Source organism: Tachypleus tridentatus, chromosome 13 (assembly GCF_004210375.1).
Source record: "Tachypleus tridentatus isolate NWPU-2018 chromosome 13, ASM421037v1, whole genome shotgun sequence".
Lineage (NCBI taxonomy): Eukaryota > Metazoa > Arthropoda > Merostomata > Xiphosura > Limulidae > Tachypleus > Tachypleus tridentatus.
In genome coordinates this window covers 149472808-149490684 of record NC_134837.1, presented here as the reverse complement: position 1 = coordinate 149490684, position 17877 = coordinate 149472808, and the positions used below count along the sequence as shown (strand labels likewise).

The following is a 17877-nucleotide window of genomic DNA, read 5'->3' as shown; positions in this document are numbered from 1 at the left end:
GTTTTTTATGCACATAGAAAGCAATTATTACTGATTGATAGAAAAGTTCCACTTGTTACAGACGTAGAGAACCTTATATAATCCCCCCTTTTTTTTTCTTTAATTTAAAAGTCAGTAGAAACGAAGTTATAGAATTGTAATAAGTGGAAACAATTCTTTCGTAAAAATTTTCTTTGAACCACCCAGGAAATATTTGCAGCCTACATTACAAGCATTTTCACTTTGTAAACGAAATGACAATTACGCGGCAAAAAATGAAAACCGTAGAATATGCAATAAATACTATTTTATTTGTTTGAATGGGGTTTACTACAGAATACATTTGTATAATAAGAAAACTGACTGCCACCATTAAAATCAAGCATGTTCAGCAGGAGAAAGAAATTATGCTACTTTGACATATGAAAACAAAATTACTGTATTATCATGATAAAATTGGGCTAGTAGCACTTGAAGGTATTTTATCACTAAATTCCTGCATACCGCCTCAAGAACAGATCATCCAACAATTGTTTAAGTGAAAAATTTTGCGTTCTCACGGTACAGGTTTGCAGTGGTAAAGCCTGAACTGTAACAGATTAGTTTAAAATACAACTCACATTTTGAATATTGTAGAAACTACACAACCGCCATATTTTTTGTTTTGAAATAAATTACCTAGATCAAGTCACCATTGGTATTTTTGAATATCTTGTAAAAGCAACACTAAAATTAATTTTTACCGACTCCTTATTAGTGATAAAACAGGATGCAATGATACACAAGACAATAGACATTAAGTGAAGATAACTAAGTGGACAAAAACATACATTTATTCTTTGATTTGCAGGAAAGAGGTGTTTTGTTTGGGGGTAATAGTCCTTTACTTACCACTAATAATCTGAAATAATGTTAAAGTCAACTATAAACTATTGGACCAACAGGTTTATAGTCAATACATTTCACATTTTGGTGAAAAAAAATTAATTGAAGTCTAAATGTAAGAGTTTTAATAAACCAACACAAGGAATAACTTGAATATAAATTTTGAAGCCTATCAGGAAATTTATACATTAATAAAATGTAATTATTTAATGTTGATACAGCAGTTAAATCAGTACTTATTTTTTTATACAACTGAAAATACACTTGTTTATTTGTTCACGCTTTCATATTAATATCTATAAATTAATACAAACACAGTTTTACTATAAGCTTTATTACATATGGGAACAATTCAAAACAGATGTTTGAATCATACAGATCATAATTCACATGCTTTTTTAAAACCTGATTCAGCATTAAACTTGTTTAAAAAGTTAATAAATCAATGATGGAAGTTAATATCAGCCACTGGAACTGCAAGATAGGTCAGTCTTATGGTGTAACTGAGTGTTAGACTGCAAACAGGTTTGGCATGTCCAAGCTAAGAACTTCATTACTGTAAAAGAGAAAATTGTGATAATTTTCAATGAAATAAGTCAGTTTTTTTAATACTCTTGATATTTCTATAATATCACATCAAAAACTATCAGCCAGCAGCCCTGTTAACCTCACTACTATACGTCAAAAGATGTCATGTTTCACTTGCATTCAAAATTTTATTTGAACTACTATTTTAGGAATTTATGCCAATAACTCTGGTGTGAAACTAAATTATAACTTAATTACTGATATTAACAGGCTAGAATATAAAAACATCTTTTCTATTTCCCAAGATATCAATCATGTAGCAAATTAAACACAGTTGCCCTGCTCACCTCTTTCCATTTTGGGAAATTGTCCCTCACATCCATTTACTTGTGTATATGACATGTAAATAACCAATGTTTCCCTAGTGGCTTTCTCAGCCAGTTTCAAGTATTCAACACAAAACTTCAAGCTCATTAACGGAGTCTTTAGTCTACTCGAAATTACAATTTTGACCCAAATATAGCTTAGATACTTAAGCTTCATAACTTGTACTGGAAATCTATGGTATTAATATAGTAATTTGTCTTTATTTCAAGTGTGTGTGTGTGTGTGTGTGTGTGTGTGTGTGTGTGTGTGTGTGTGTAAAACCTAAGAAATTTTTGTTACACACCATCATGTGAAATTTCATAAAGCTACGCAATTTACAAGCTGAAACCAAGTACAAAGGATGCAACATATATATGCAAAAACGGCTCGTTTGGGTTGAGAAAATATTTTACATAGAAGAGCGGACAACGTTCACCTTTGTAAACCTGACGATGACCGAAGAAGGTCGAAACGTTGTTCACTCTTCTATGTACAGGCATGCCAATGACATTTATGAAAAAAAGAGGAAAAGGTATATAGCAATATATCTATTTATATATTTTATAAATATAATTATAATAATAACTATAACTTTCATTTACAGTTTTTAGCAGATTGATTTATTCTTTTAATTTGCATTCATTTTTTAGAAGATATATCAAAATATCTAAAATTAACAAATAAAATAAAAAGTAAATAAATGAAATTTAAGATTGTTTATTTGCTATTTATTCAGTTTAATTTTTCTAAATCAAAATATATTAGTAATATGAGTTAATAAAGCCAAAATAACTCAGTAAATATTTCAAATACAAATCATTTCATTATTATCCTTTTTGTCATCAATAACATCATCATCATCAACTACTGGTATGCTGCCAATTAAATGTTTTACAGTCATTGCCAATAACTACTTCTCTGCTGCATATATTCCATACAATTTTCAAATCACATAAAATTACTCTTTTGACTAATCATGACTACCTACAGTTCAAATTGTTCATCTATGCAATCTTGTCATTATACTACTGGTACCTTAATGCGAGTGAATTTTCCATTCTTTCACAAATTGACAATACAAACTAAAACAGCATATGAAGGAAAGCTATGACATTGCTTAAAAATTCAACTACTGATATGGTTCAATATTAAACTACTGATATCAGTGATATGCCTCAGAAATTAAATTTTGTACAGTCACTGACATCAACAACTACTGCTCTGCTGCATGTATTCCATTAAAATTTCAAATTACTTAAAATTACTCTACATGACTACCTACAGTAAAACTTGTTCATCTATACAATCTTGTCAGTAAATTACTGGTACCTCAATATCAGTATATTTTTTTCTTTCACAATACAAACTGAAACAGCAAATCAAGGAAAGCTTTGACATTGCTTCAAAATAAAATTAATGATATGCTTTAAAATAAACCACTGGCACTGTATGCTGCAGATAAAATGTTTTTCAGTCACTGATATCAACTTCTGCTCTGCTGCATAAATTACAGTCAAATTTCAAATCACTTAATTTCCTTTAATCAATCTTGGCTACTTTCCTCTTTTTCGAGACAAGGGTTTCCAGTGCTCTCTTCAGAGCTTTTTTTCTCTCCTTCTCTGAATGGGCAGCTCTCTGTGCCTCTGCTCCTTTCTGGACTTTTTCTTTAACCAAGGTGGCTGGGCCAGATTTCACAGAACCATAGGCCTCAAGCCTTTCTGCCCTTTTCTTCTGATTCTCCCTCATCTTTCAGGTATACTTTGAAGCTGCTGATCTAATGTCCTTACACATTCTCTTGTCTACAGGATGAAAATGAACACCTTTCCTTTTAAACATTTCAATCGCTGTTGTTTCTTTGGAGCGTAGAGAATATTTTATCGTCTGGTATGCACACAATACCAGACCACGAGACTGCCTCCAAGATGGTGGTCAGATTTTATTTTTCTGCAATAAACATTGAAAAAATACGATTTCTCCTCAAAAACTACCTACCAGTAGTTTTTGGTAGGCCCCCAAATCGCTCATATTTTCTCCTCGAATTTACACGAATCTCGTGGGTGTTCGTTGGCCGTTTGAAAACTGTGGAAATCCGCATTTCAGCAGAAAAATGGCACGCATGTATGTAAAATATTTTCTCAACCCAAACGAGCCATTTTTGCATATATAATTCTATACAAGTGGGTTTTCTCGACATCACTGATTATTATTCCAACATGAGAATTGTTTGCTTTACTTTACCATTCTATTTTAAGAAAAAGTTAACTAATTTTTCTAAATAGTAATAATCTATATACATTTATACAATGTATAATAATTGAAATGTGACTATATTACAAAATACTAGTCCACTAAAACACCTAAGACAGGGAAGACGAAAGGTCAGGTTTACATTATAGGATACATAATGTTAGGTAGGCATGTCTGGAAATTCAATATAACAAAAAAAAATATATATATACATATATTTTAGTAAAAATAAATACATCTTAATGAAGTTAACAAAATAAGTAAAATCACAAGGAAGGAGAGCATTAAAAACAATAAATCCAAACTTCTGACTAATTATTTAAACCCACACTGTAACATAGCCTGGGATCTTTTCAGTTGATGAGCATTTTTTGTTATAACATAGCATTGTGAGACTTTAGCTACTTAGGCCAAATATTTTTCATATTAATATGTAGTAATTCTAGCACAGAAAAGCATAATTTTTTTTTTTTAATACAATGGTTACCAGGTTGGTCAAGTGAAAGACCCTAGATAGTTAGGATATAGAAAATAACAAAATATAAAGTCTTACCGAAAACAAACATTTGAAATGTTTTTAGCAATTTTAGAGATTGCTACACAAATATTTAAGACTTACAAGGCAAATAGTTCTTTTTAAATATAACAAAATCACCTTACACTCAAACTAATAACAAAATAGACTATTTTCACAAACCAATCTTTAATAAAAATATTTCATTAAAATCTGATTTTGTGTACAAAATACTTGTAATATTTAGTATCACATTTTGTAAAGATACACAGCTTGAGTATAGGTAATTTGAGTTCAATTTGTAGAAAACTATATACTTAGTATTTTGACATCACAAAAATCAATGTTTAACTGTTTAACATTTGCTTTTAAATTAAGAAATTGAATAGGGTATAATACTAAAGTCTGGATTATATTCTAAAGTTTCATACTAAACCTATTGACAAATTCATGAAATAGTTCAATAAAATGTTGAATGCAAATCAACAAATATGATGGCATGATATTCATGTCTAATATGAACAGAATGGTTCTAGAATCATTTGCACTTAATGTTTAATTTTATAAAAGCTACACACTCAGCATTCTGGTAATGCTAAACTTACCATAATAAAGATATGTTTACTACTTGAACTTAAAATATATCCAATTTCACATTGGATAACATTCAGAATCACAAAAATAATTCAATAAAATGTTGAATGCAAGTCAACATATAAGGCCTTTGACTTGTAATTCATCTAAAAAGAGTTAATACTACAAGATTATTCTTATATGAAGACATCAGGGAATTGCATGCAAGGGTATTGGGTGTGGTAAGCAAGAACAATATGTCAAACTTTACAATGAAGAATACTGACAATTACAAAATCAGCTGTTTTTCAAAAACTCACCATACAGGGTGGCCTAAGTCCCTACTCATACATATGTTATGTCATATTCAATTACGCATGTATTATAAGTGTTTTTCAGAGAAATATGGCCGATGTAAGCCCATTTACACTTGAAAATGTCTCACAGAACATGGCGTCGCATAATACTATGCAGCGAGAATGAGGGACAGCACACAGATACACTGAATACACAAGGTATATGGATGGGTAAGGACTTATGGGCCACCCTGTATATTATGTAGAGATGATGTACCAAATTTATGCAAAGTGTTTTCAGTGTGAGAAGAAACCAAATAGCCATCACAACCTCACTTGCCAGTATAAAAGTAGTTGTTTCAGATTAATCTAAGCTACCTAACATGTACTCAAATTCTCCATTTATCTTATGAAACTAATACTGGAAAACATCATGAAATTTCAGTTGCTACAGATTTAGGGTTTATACATGAAATACTATATTTTCTTGTTCATGTTTTGTCAACAGAACATAACACAGATTTGCAGTATCTGTATAAAAAACTGAAAACATACCACTTTTTCCTCTTTCAACCCATGCTTAAAAAACATCATTACTGGCTTGTCATCACGATATTCACAGAGAGCAACCATTCCATCACTATTCATACTCTCACCTGAAAAAAATAAAAGCATTTTTCTCATTATACTTTATTTGAATCAGCTAATTATTTTTTGCCATTACTACTATTAAAAGTCTTATACGTTAATGTTATAAGAATTAGTAATAATTTGTACTAATTACTTGTAATAAACTACAATTAAAAATACAGAGCACTATAATGAATGAGACAATACATACAAGTTTTTTTTTTTTTTTTAATAAAGATGCTAATTTTATTTTCCACCTTTTGTTTTATAGCAAAGTCCTATTCAAGATAATATATAAATTACATGCAGAGGTGACCTTGCTTCTTAAACCAAAGGTGAAAAAGTAATATAAATCAGTTACTTTGTAACACAGGTACATTCAACATATCAGAAATTATAAAAAGTATGAATCAGACAGACATGAAACTAGGTATATATCTGTAGACACATAAAACATCTCTTTACACTCAAATTGATGTCCAAATAATACAAATTATTTTGAAATACCTTATGCTTATAACGAGTTTCTACATTCACTAAAAATTTAAGTACTAATTATTTAAAAAAGTACTTTTCAATGAATCAAATCTTAGAGAATTAGTAAAAGCTATACATTAATTTAGTTACCACTTCATTAGCTAACCTTTTAAGACTCACTTTTAATTTTTGTGCAAGTTTAAGGATTTTAGAGAAACAAGCCGATGTAGTTTACATAAAACCATGGAAATAAGTGAGTAGAATCTCAATTTCAGCTTTATTATGAGATATTTACTAAATATTAAATGCTGTACCAATTTTTTCCCATTAGATTTAATCATCACACACACACATTACTTCATATATAAAAGTAGAGCATTTAAAAAAAAAAAAAAAAATTCCAAGACTTGTTTTCATATAGCACTATTTTAACCATGCCCAGGATTTGGGAACCACTGTACATCATAAATTATTTACTTTGTAATTTTATACTTTACAATTTCTTTTCAATATGAAAAGACAAACCCTCATACTTACCATAAAAAAATTCACAATCATTTAACTTGGGAATGACCTTCTTTACTGCCTCAGTTAGTTTTGTCTTGGCTTCAGCAATCTGATCTTCTGTCCACCCTAGTTCCTTCCATTTACTTTGAAGACTGTAAGCATATGGAATAAAGTGAGTGTGCAATCATACCTTAGAAGTCTAAAGACTTTACAATCATTAATATCAGTAGTTAAATTTAGTGTATTAACAAGCTAAAGTAGATAACAAAATTATAGACACTAGCAATTTTAAAAGGTTTGATGAAACATCTTAAGAAATATTTTTAAAACTTTTTCTTGGAAAAAGCTCTCAATCTAGTGTTATTTTTGGAAGTTAATACAAGATAAAAAGTATAAGGACTAGGTAATGGGGTATGACCCCCATTAAAACAAAATTGATAACCTTAAACATTTTACCACTGAAATATTTCACACTTATATTTGTATGATGTATTCATGTATCTCAGAACAGCTGGTATGAGTATTAACGCTTTTATTGATAAGGAAGGAATGTTTTAACCTTCCAAGGTCACCTTCAGGTTAAGATTCAAACATTTTTAAAACTCTACAACAAATAAACTTTAGTAGCAACCTTTACCTGTTAAAATGCACCTAAGATGCGAGTATAAGCAAAGAATGAGAATTGTTCAATATCAAAAACTAGAACATTTCAGTGCATTGTTCAAATAACACTGTTTGCTCATGCCAGCTTTCAGTAAATATGCTAAAAGCTCAGGCACACCTTTCTTCAACCTCCCTAAAATTAACCAATACTTCATAAAAACTTAAATTATCTTTTTGATATTTTTTTCTACATTACCTAAGCTTACTTTAGCAGTTGCTAAAGTCTGTATCAGTAATTACTAATTGTGTCATCTCATATTTAGTTATTTCTGCAAACTATGTAATTCACTTTATTTTGAGGTCCCAGTGGTTGGTTGATTTTGAATGCAAGTTTTGTTTGATCCCTGTTGAAAAATTTAAGTCCACAATTGTCATATTTTGTTTCAGATTTATAGTTAGCACATTATGCCTGGTACAAGGTACACACTACAACTTCCATTCATGTCCATTTCCATCAACTTCAATCACCTCTCATTAAACCTAATTTGGCATAATTACAATTAGCAGACTTATCTGAAATATATACTGAATCGTTAAATTGCCATAAAAAGCTTCTAAAACAACTTTAGTTGTTGGATATTTTAACACATTTTCAAAATGTTTTTGAAAAATATCTTTAAGTTTCTTTTAAAACATTTAATAAGCACAAATGTTCTGAACTTCCCCTCCTCCAAAACTGATATTTGTTATTACCATGATAGTATGTAATATTACATTTCCACATGCTGTTGAACTTATTGGATTATTAGAATCATGTTCTTAATTTTTCTGCTAAAACAACCTCAGCATATTAAAAAGTGAAAAAAATGGTTTCCTTGACCCAAACAGATCCAGGTAGGATATCCAACAACTAAGGCTGTTTGTAGCTGTTCTGCCAAATCTGAAAAAAAAAATCAAACATATGAATTCTCAAGACAATTTACCTTTTTTTGCAAAATGTTCATTTTTTCTTTGAATTTTTGTACTTTTACCCTACCCAATTTCATAAATATAGGAATTTCTATAAAACAGAAATAAAAAGTACTTGATGTCCTGCAGTAATCAATTTGACAACACTGACATACAAGCTAGCAACCACATCTTTGATGTTATCCAATCTTATACAGAAGACCAAGTCATTTCTTGAATACAGCAACAAGCAGTCATTACCAGTTGGTTCAATCACTAACAGTTGTATCTTATACTCAAAAGTCTGTATGAAAAAAAACTTTCCTTACACAACCCCCTGAAGATATTTTTTTTATAATCTTGTGTTGTTCTAAACTTCTTAACCCTTAAACAACAGGAATGTTGTAAGCTAGCATCATCAATTGATAGCTGCCATTTAAGGGTTAATACATACAATCTATTTTAATACCACACTGGAATTGCTCTAGAGAACTAAACATTTTGACTGTAACGTGTAGGATGGTTTTATTACACCGGTACAATAAATAAACAATAACCACTGCAGCTCATACCAAATCTTGTCACAGGGAAAACAATTTATACACAATTATCAAAATACAATGAATATGCCAGGAGAACCACATACTACTGTAATTACTGCACAGAAAGAGAACAAGTAGAGAAAAGTGAAACTTTACAGGTGACTGCTCTCTAGTAATGACAGTTGCTTAAAATATGTAAAGAATGTTCAGAGGTAAGGAAATAGGTGTATGTGTAATAAATACTTCATGTTCTAGAACATTTATAGAAACCACCAATGTTGTGCATGTATTAGCAAATACCTTTAGTGAAAGTATAGTATCTTACCAACCCAGAAAGCTCTTCACGAGACTTTGTGAATGCTTCCCTTCAAAATTCAGTGTGTTGGCACTTAAGCAGATTTACATGATTGAATTACCTTAAAACATTCTATAAAACACTTCAACTAAATGGTGTGAATTTATCAGAGGCCTCTTCTTTGGTCCATTCTTCCTTGAAGATCCAACTACACAATCAGTCTCAGGACTTAAAAAGTGAATCTGTTTCCTCACACAATAAGGCTTCAGTTTCAATAAAAAGAGATCCCAAACACCAATGAGTTTAGTCAAGCTGATTCACCATCTTATAATACTTAGAACAGAAAATTTGTGTAGGCAATTCAATCATACATTAATGCTACCAAAAGTTGCCTACAGAACTAGTCTCATAAATATACATTGAATTTAACATTTGTACTTCTATTTAAATACGTAAATTTCTAAATATACACAATTTCAAATGACTTCAAAGTTTATGCTGACTTTCCACAGCAACATCACTCATATCCTTGATGTTTTCCTTACTACAGTGCAAAATACTCAATCAAATATGAACTTAGAACTTTTTAATTAGTAACTAGGTTTCAGTTTTAAAATATTCATATAACTTGATTTAGTTCTTCTGTAATGTTTGTGTGAAATTTGCCAAACTTGTTGCAAAACACTTCTGAAAAAACACTACAAATACTTTTCACTTTAAGATTAATGTTTTTCATGTCAACTGGAAATTTAAAATATCTATTTTATTACTATAGCCATCACTTAGCTATAAATTTTAAACTCTGCCAAAACTGACAGCTTTAACATTGGTATAAAACTTGACCTTTCAAAATGGTGATAAGTCTAAATTTATTTGTTCATAAATCTACTAAACTTCCACTACATTCAGTTCTCAAATCACTTTATTCACTCTACACTGATTTCAATGGTTATCAGTTTGCTCAAACCCATGGTATTTAAAACTTTGCCTAGGGCTACTTTGAAAGCTCAGTATCATTAGTTATCCAAATACTTGCTGTAATGTCAAAAATGGAAGATAACAGACTATTAGAATTCAAAGAATAAAACATGAGAAACAACAGTAATAATAATGTTTAAGGAATGATGCTTTCTTAGCTAACAAACTGCTTTGGGATAAGCAGACACTAAAAACTATTACAATCCAATCTTCTCAGAATTGTGCAGAAATTTACATTTTTATATTTTGAGAATTACATTGAATAAATGTCACAAAAATACCAAATGTTTGAGTGAAAACTATTGAAATTTGAATTATTTTTACTTAAAAAATAGAAACTTAAGTTCATGACATGATCTTTTTTCACTAACTGTAGAATATTACAAACTGTGTATTATGGATGAGCAAATAATGTATTTAACAAACCAAGGTACATAACAGAAATATACAAATTTTAACACAATGCACTTATGTTCCCATATAAGCATTTTACAAGCTGGATACCAAATGAAATATACACACAACACATGCACTACACATGTTAACCATTAATAACTAAATATTCTTGCTTTATTTAAATTGGAAATAGTAAATACATGTAAAAAATTAAAAAGATTATTAAACAGAGGCTACACTAAGGAAAAATCATTGAATAGTTGTGATGATGTGGATATGTACAACCTAAATCTACCTTAGAAGTTAAAGGATGATTTGCATCTTTTACTTGTAGAAAATTAAAATCCACATTTTAGTCTTCCGTTGCTGCTCTTACCTTTCACATCTTTCATACAAAATACAAAGTAAAATCACAGAATTAAATAAAAGCACCACATTTCTGAAGCAGATTTAATACATACTCCTTTGCATAAGTTTTAACATAGCTAATGAATTCCTTCTTTGAAAATGGAACTTTTAAAAGCCTCTGATTTAGGACAACATCTAAGCCAATTTCAACACCTTCCTCTGTATTTTCATCACACCATTCCTCTGCAGATGGATTGGAGCCTTCCAGTGAAATATCTCCAAATTTTCTGGTCACAAGCTAGAAATAGATAAATACCTTTAAATGAGAAAATATATACATAGTAGCAGATCCCACATATACAATCATGTTCATACAAGTCAGGAACAATAATCCAGAAAATGCAATTGCATTTTAAGGAATACTACTATTATTTATTGTATAAAAGCAAGGATTCTGTTCAAGTTATGAATTATGTGGACTTGTTCTCTGACAAACATCTTTTTTCTTTTGTTTAAAAAACTTATGGAATGGTTTGGCCAATAGTGTGACATGTACAGTTAGTTACAACGTATCGACACTTCTGATGGATGTTTACAGAGATACAAGCTCACACGTTACTTTAATGTTTTGACTAGTTTTACAACTAGGACTGTTCTTGACAAACCAACTGATGTTCTGCCACCACATGTTGTAACAACTGCACAGAATTAGAATAAATCAGTACAAAGTCAGAAACTAGAGTTATTATACATAAACTCCAATACTTACTATTAATGCAACTCAAAACGTTAATTGTTAAGCTGTCAAGTAATATCAAGTCATGTAACCTCTGTTTTATACTGTGTGCATGTGTGTATATATATTCCAGCATCCAGGTTAAACTACTTGTACTTGATAAAACCTTGTTGAAACATACATTTATTATTATTATATTTGACACTTGCAGGTTTTCTTCATTTCCTTTTGAACTCTAAGCTTTAAAAGTATATGTCAAAAAAACCTTTGATTTTGTGGCAGTCTGTTACATAATGGACTGTTTTTCACTATTTTATTTGGAGGATCCATAATAATAGAAAAAAGGATTATTTCAGTGCTCACTGACCCCACCCACCATGGAGCCCTACAATACCATACAAGGACAATGCAGCAATGCCAGGGTTTTGTAAGCACTATGCCCAAACACCAGCATCAGATACAATGTCCACAACACCTGTTGAGAACATCCAACACTGGTACCCTGGTACTTGGTCCACCTTAGACCAAGTGGACCACCCTGAGGCTGCCAGTATACAGGAATTCAAAACCAAAGTGGTATGTTAGGGTTGGACCTGTCAACCACCAGGATTCTATCCTCCTCTTATTGGGGTCACCATGCACAGTAAACACATGGGTGAATCTTTAGATCCCAGAGGAGGTAAACTGAAAGAACAGAACCTTCTCTGGGAGGTACCCCCCTCCACCATATACAGGAATCCATACTGAGGGGTTTTGAGACAAAGACACTGGTTTTTTTAAACATAATATGAAATCACTTGGAATTCAGACTATTTTCACAAACAAATCTTTAGTAAAAATACTTCATTAAAAAATCTGCTTTTTTGTGTACAAAAAACTTGTAATCATTACTAAAAGTCTACCAAATTTTGTGAAGATACACATACTGAATTAAACATTATAGTACATATATATGCAAAAATGACTTGTTTGGGTTGAGAAAATATTTTACATACAAGAGCAAACAACGTTTCAACCTTCTTCGGTCATCGTCAGGTTCACAATGAAAGAGGTAACTGACCGGAAGCTGACCACATTTGGAAGGGGTTGTGTAACTGAGTGTCGGAATGTAGAGGGCGGTGTTAGATGTTTGAATATATAATTTTATTTATTTTATTAATATAGATATAAAGGCATTCCTTTATATTGGAAGAAGGTCAAAACGTTGTTCGCTCTTCTATGTAAAATATTTTCTCAACCCAAATGAGCCGTTTTTGCATATATATTTCTCTACAAGTGGGTTTTCTCGACATCACTGATTATAGTACATATGCTTTGCAAATGCGTATATAAACTCATTATACCACACTTACTGCAAATGGGTTACTATTTTTTTTTTTATAAGATAAAACCTATTTTTCAAACATTATGTACATAATTTAATTCTCTCTCCAAAATAAACCAAATCTTAGAAGAAATTTTCTGTAAACATATCCACATCATAACACCATTTGCACTGTAAAAATGTCACAGCTCAATTTCTCCTCAGAATATACTCAACTACACTCAGAAACAAAGCTTCAGTATTTACAAAAATATGTCCATGAGGATTATTACAAACTGTATATTTAGCCATTTCTCTGACTGCAAAAGCTCATTAAAAAACTATCACATCTAAGTACACCGACTTAAGTACTACTGAACTCTTATTAGAGAAGATTTTTTTTATGAGATTGACTTTGACAAACTGTTATTCAAATGACACTCATATTTCAAATCAGTAAAGTGAACAAAAATTACTGTGGAAATACCAATTTAATAATCTTGGAAAAGCATGAAGTTTATATCACGATACTGCAATAAATCTATTAAGGCTCATTAGCATAAAAGAGTAGTAATGACCAAAAAACAATTCTTAATACATCATAATATAAATTTACTATGTTGACATTTTGCATGGCAATTTTAAGCCACAACTCATATTAGTTCTGATCAGAAATGACACTTGTGGAAATATTCCTTATGAAACTTGCTTGTATAAATCTGAGAACGATGAAAGGAAAAAAAACATAAGAACCAAGTAAATATTAAGTACAAGTTTTTTTCTGTAGTTGAACTTGCTTATATTTTTTTACATAAATAGTGGCCAATAAACATTGTTGAAATTTGATACCTTCACTGTGCTTATTTATGTTGATTCTATATGGCTGTGTTCTATCCTTCCCACACAAAAAAAAACTGCTTTAACATTTTCAATGAAATATATAATCATATCTTTACATAGAAAAGGCCTCAATGTTTTCAGACCAAAAAATGAGCTTTTACAGTAATTTAAATTGGAAAATAAATATTCCATTGTGTTTCTTTTCAGTCACTTAAGTTTTCTTTTGTTTTTTTATGTCAACTCTCACAACTGTTGCTTAAGGTAATGACTTCCAGTGCAACACTATTTTCAAACTTAAAATAATTGAAATTTACTACACGTATATAATGTTGACCTAGTTATATAAGTTTCTAGAGGCAGTATAACTAAAGCTAAGCTATAAATTTTGCTGGTTAATCTGAAATGTATCTCATTTGGAAAACACTTAGCTAAAACAATATTTGTAATTATTTACATTTTACAGAAATATTTTAGTAATCAACCTTCAGTTAATATTTAGAATTAGTGAGAATCTAGAATTCAAGAAGTTGTAACTAGCAACAATGCAGAATTTAAAGGTTAAATTGAAGAAAATATCATATAACGAGTACAAGTACTGCTTCAGTAGAAAAACATCGAAAAACTGCACCAAAAGTAATTAAGCTTCACTGATTATAAGTCAAGATAAAATTAAAGTTGTACAAGACAATGCCAAGTGTCACACAAAATATTAAAATGGCATTAAAGAACACTAACACTAAAAATCCATTATTCTTTAATTACTATAAATCGTAAAATAAACTAAAAATGTCATTAATGATATAAAGAATCCAAGAAAATACTTTGTGATCTTTCTGTTTCAAAATTTTAGTTTTCTAAATTGACCTTAAAGGTTGCGTTATTAAAATCTTTTAAAAAAGCTTAAATTTCAGCTTTAGCAGAACTAGTTAGGCTTAACTCACCTTACATTCCACTTCATACAAGCAATCATCCACCAATGTATACTTAAAGCAGTCGGTGAACATCTCATCACCTGGAATATAAATTAACAAATGTAAGGAAAATAAAATTTTCTCAATAAATCTGAATATTATTTTTTTAGTTCAAATTTTTAAAATACCTGTCATAATATCCTTAAAGACCTTCATTTCTGAAAGATGTACGACGATATATCTTCCCAACTTTAACTGATCCTCTACCACCAAACCTTGCTCAACTAAAAAGGATATTACCCTCAGAGTGATCTCTCAAGTTTAGTAATTCCCCCTAACGGAAACTAGTGTAAGGACCAAATGTAAATTTAATGTCCAGTTTCATTAAACAGATATAATAACGTAAGACCTTTCAGTTATTTTCAGAATATTTGTTTATTAAATACTAATATAATTCGACTTTCTGTTATAAAATAGTTACAAAAGGTAACTGTCAGTAAGAATTTTTACACATCCCACAATTCCTCCACTGAAAAATAATCAATGACCTTTAGGAATCAGCGGTAGGTTTACCAGAACACCAACATCCACGATAAAAGCCACGTGACACAGCGGCATGTATGCGGACTCATTATGCTAGAAACCGGGTTTCGATACCCGTGATGGGCAGAGCACATATAACTCACTGTGTAGCCTTGTGTTACTTACAAACAAACAAACAAACCGTGATTAAAATCAAATTCTAAAAACAAGTCATAATGTTCTTTTTACTACTAACCATGATGAAGTAGCAAGGGTGAAATATTCGCTGCACTATAATTTCTGAAAAACAATAAAATTATATTGCGCATTATTCGCCATTTTTTAGTTAACAAGATGTTGTTACTGTGTGGAAATAGAATTGTTGTTGTTTCAGGGATAAGTGTGAAATTTTAGTGTGAAATCGCATGACGCTGTGAATCTGTTATGTGTTTGCTATTAAAATAGTTGTATTAAAATATTAGTTTTTAAACATTGCAGAGGAGACTGGGAAGTTGAAATTAAGTTTTCAAGAAAAAAAGATTAATCAGACTAGAAGAAAAAACGGCGATTTTACTCAAATCCGACGTTGTGGGTTACATTTCTCGGAAGGGTGACAGAGTCACATATAAAAGCAAACTAATAATGGAAAAGAATACATATAACAATTGAAAACTAACTTAACAATAATAAAGTGACATTTTTGGTAGTATGTGAATAATGTGAGTTAACACATAAAATCAATGATTTAACACATGGTTTTTAGTATGTTTCAATAAAAGTTTGTTACTTTCGATAGAATCCACGTTATCAACAATAAAATAACCACTATGTCAGACTTAAGACAATTTCGTTGTAATTGTTACTATGGTAACTATATTTCAGGAAATTTTAAAATGTTTCTTGCAAGCAGAGTTGCGCAAAGCAGATCAATAAGCCTTCACTGACTAAAAGTGTCATCCGGACTCTACCCTTTGTCGATGAATTCCTCACTAAGTACTTACGAAAAGCCATCAAACAATTTGTGTTAAATATTCATATTGTACAAAAGCTGAGGACTACACACAAACAAAAAATGTATTCATTCGACTTTTAATAAGAAAAAATATTGTGAACTATTTTGCCTGAAACAAAAAATTGTAGAGCACTTGTACTTTTAAAAATGTAATACACATGAAATATCGTGTACCCGTTTGATAATGAATAAATTGGTAAAACCGGTCGTCCAGTACATGAACGTTCAAAGTAACACACTCGTGCCACCGCGAATTTTGATTCTAAAGCTGTTATTTGTTTGTTTTTTGCAGTTAATAAAAAAGCTACATAATGGACTATCGGTGTTTTGCTCATCATAGGTATCGAAACCTGATTTCTATCGTTATAAGTCCGTAAACATATCGCTGTGCTACTGGTGGGCTGATTTGAAAAAGGCAGCTATCGTATACTTTCCAATTAAACATGGTATAGTAGGTAAAACACTGTCCAAAATTAATATCTTAGCAAACGCAATAGTTTATTTGATCGTGTTCCCAAAGAGTATCTCCTAATTCTATCTCATAGATTTAAAATAAAAAGAAATAATTTTTGGCGTTTGTAATTATTGTTGTTGTTTTTCGTTCAATAGCTTGCGATTTGGGGTTGCTTAATCATTTCAATTCCTATCAATGTGTGTGCGATAACACGTTATATTAATATTGTTAAGTGAGGCTTTAATTGGTTTATATGTTCTTTTCGGTTATCAGTTCGTATTTCTGTGACATTGTAGGACTTGATAAAGGCGTAACACGAAATATCGGGTTTTGATTTTTTTTTTCTGGAGCGTGAATAGTTGTTTTTTTATAAAGGAAATAAAAGAACAATTAAAACTGTGAATGTAACAATAATTCTATATGCAAGTGACTTTAATGGTAATTTTTTTGCAAAATTAATTATATTTCGAAAAGTTAAAACAATGCTTTGTATTATATGTATATTTAAAGATTTCTTTTCTCTTTTACCAAGGTAAAATAAAACGGACCCCAGTGGCTCTGCGGTAGGTCTGCGGACTTACAACGCTAAAAACCGGGTTTTGAAACGTGTGATGGGTAGAGCACAGATAGTCCATTGAGTAGCTTTGTGGTTAATTCAAAACAATAACAATGAAATAAAACGAACTTAAAACCTCACAGATAAAAAAAGTTTTGCTTTTACTCGTATCTGAATTATATTATTGTTTGTTGAAAAATAATTTGGAGATAAAGGTAATATATGCGTTCAGTGTCGATTACTTAATAAAAAAAGTACTGTGCGCATTAGTGTCATTTGCTGAATTATTATGCAAGTGGTTTTACAATTCTGATTTTGGAATCATTTTTGACTTAAGAGTATGATATATAGTACAGTAAGTGAACGTTCTGGGAGTTCTATAGTCTTTTTCGATTAAACCAGTCAGAGAAACAGCTTTGTTGTGTAATCTA

The 17877-nt window shown here is 30.6% G+C and overlaps 1 protein-coding gene across 1 annotated transcript; it reads right to left on the bottom strand.

Moving 5' to 3' along the window:
- Positions 1–1182: 1182 nt before the first annotated feature.
- Tctp (translationally controlled tumor protein) lies at positions 1183–15247 on the bottom strand. Its single transcript, XM_076474944.1, has 6 exons — positions 15091–15247; positions 14933–15003; positions 11226–11410; positions 7033–7154; positions 5944–6044; positions 1183–1420 (listed from the first exon to the last, which is right to left on the bottom strand). The coding sequence occupies exons 1-6, from the start codon at positions 15116–15118 to the stop codon at positions 1418–1420; spliced, it is 510 nt and encodes a 169-aa protein (XP_076331059.1). The 5' UTR covers positions 15119–15247; the 3' UTR covers positions 1183–1417.
- Between the last annotated feature and the right edge of the window lie 2630 nt (positions 15248–17877).

Coding starts and splice junctions, on each gene's coding strand:
- Tctp (XM_076474944.1), bottom strand. CDS start 15,118: ATGAAGGTCTTTAAGGATATTATGACAG. Junction 15,004..15,090: donor CTTTAAGGATATTATGACAG/GTATTTTAAAAA, acceptor TTTATATTCCAG/GTGATGAGATGTTCACCGAC. Junction 7,155..11,225: donor GTTAAAACTTATGCAAAGGA/GTATGTATTAAA, acceptor ATATGCTTACAG/TCTTCAAAGTAAATGGAAGG.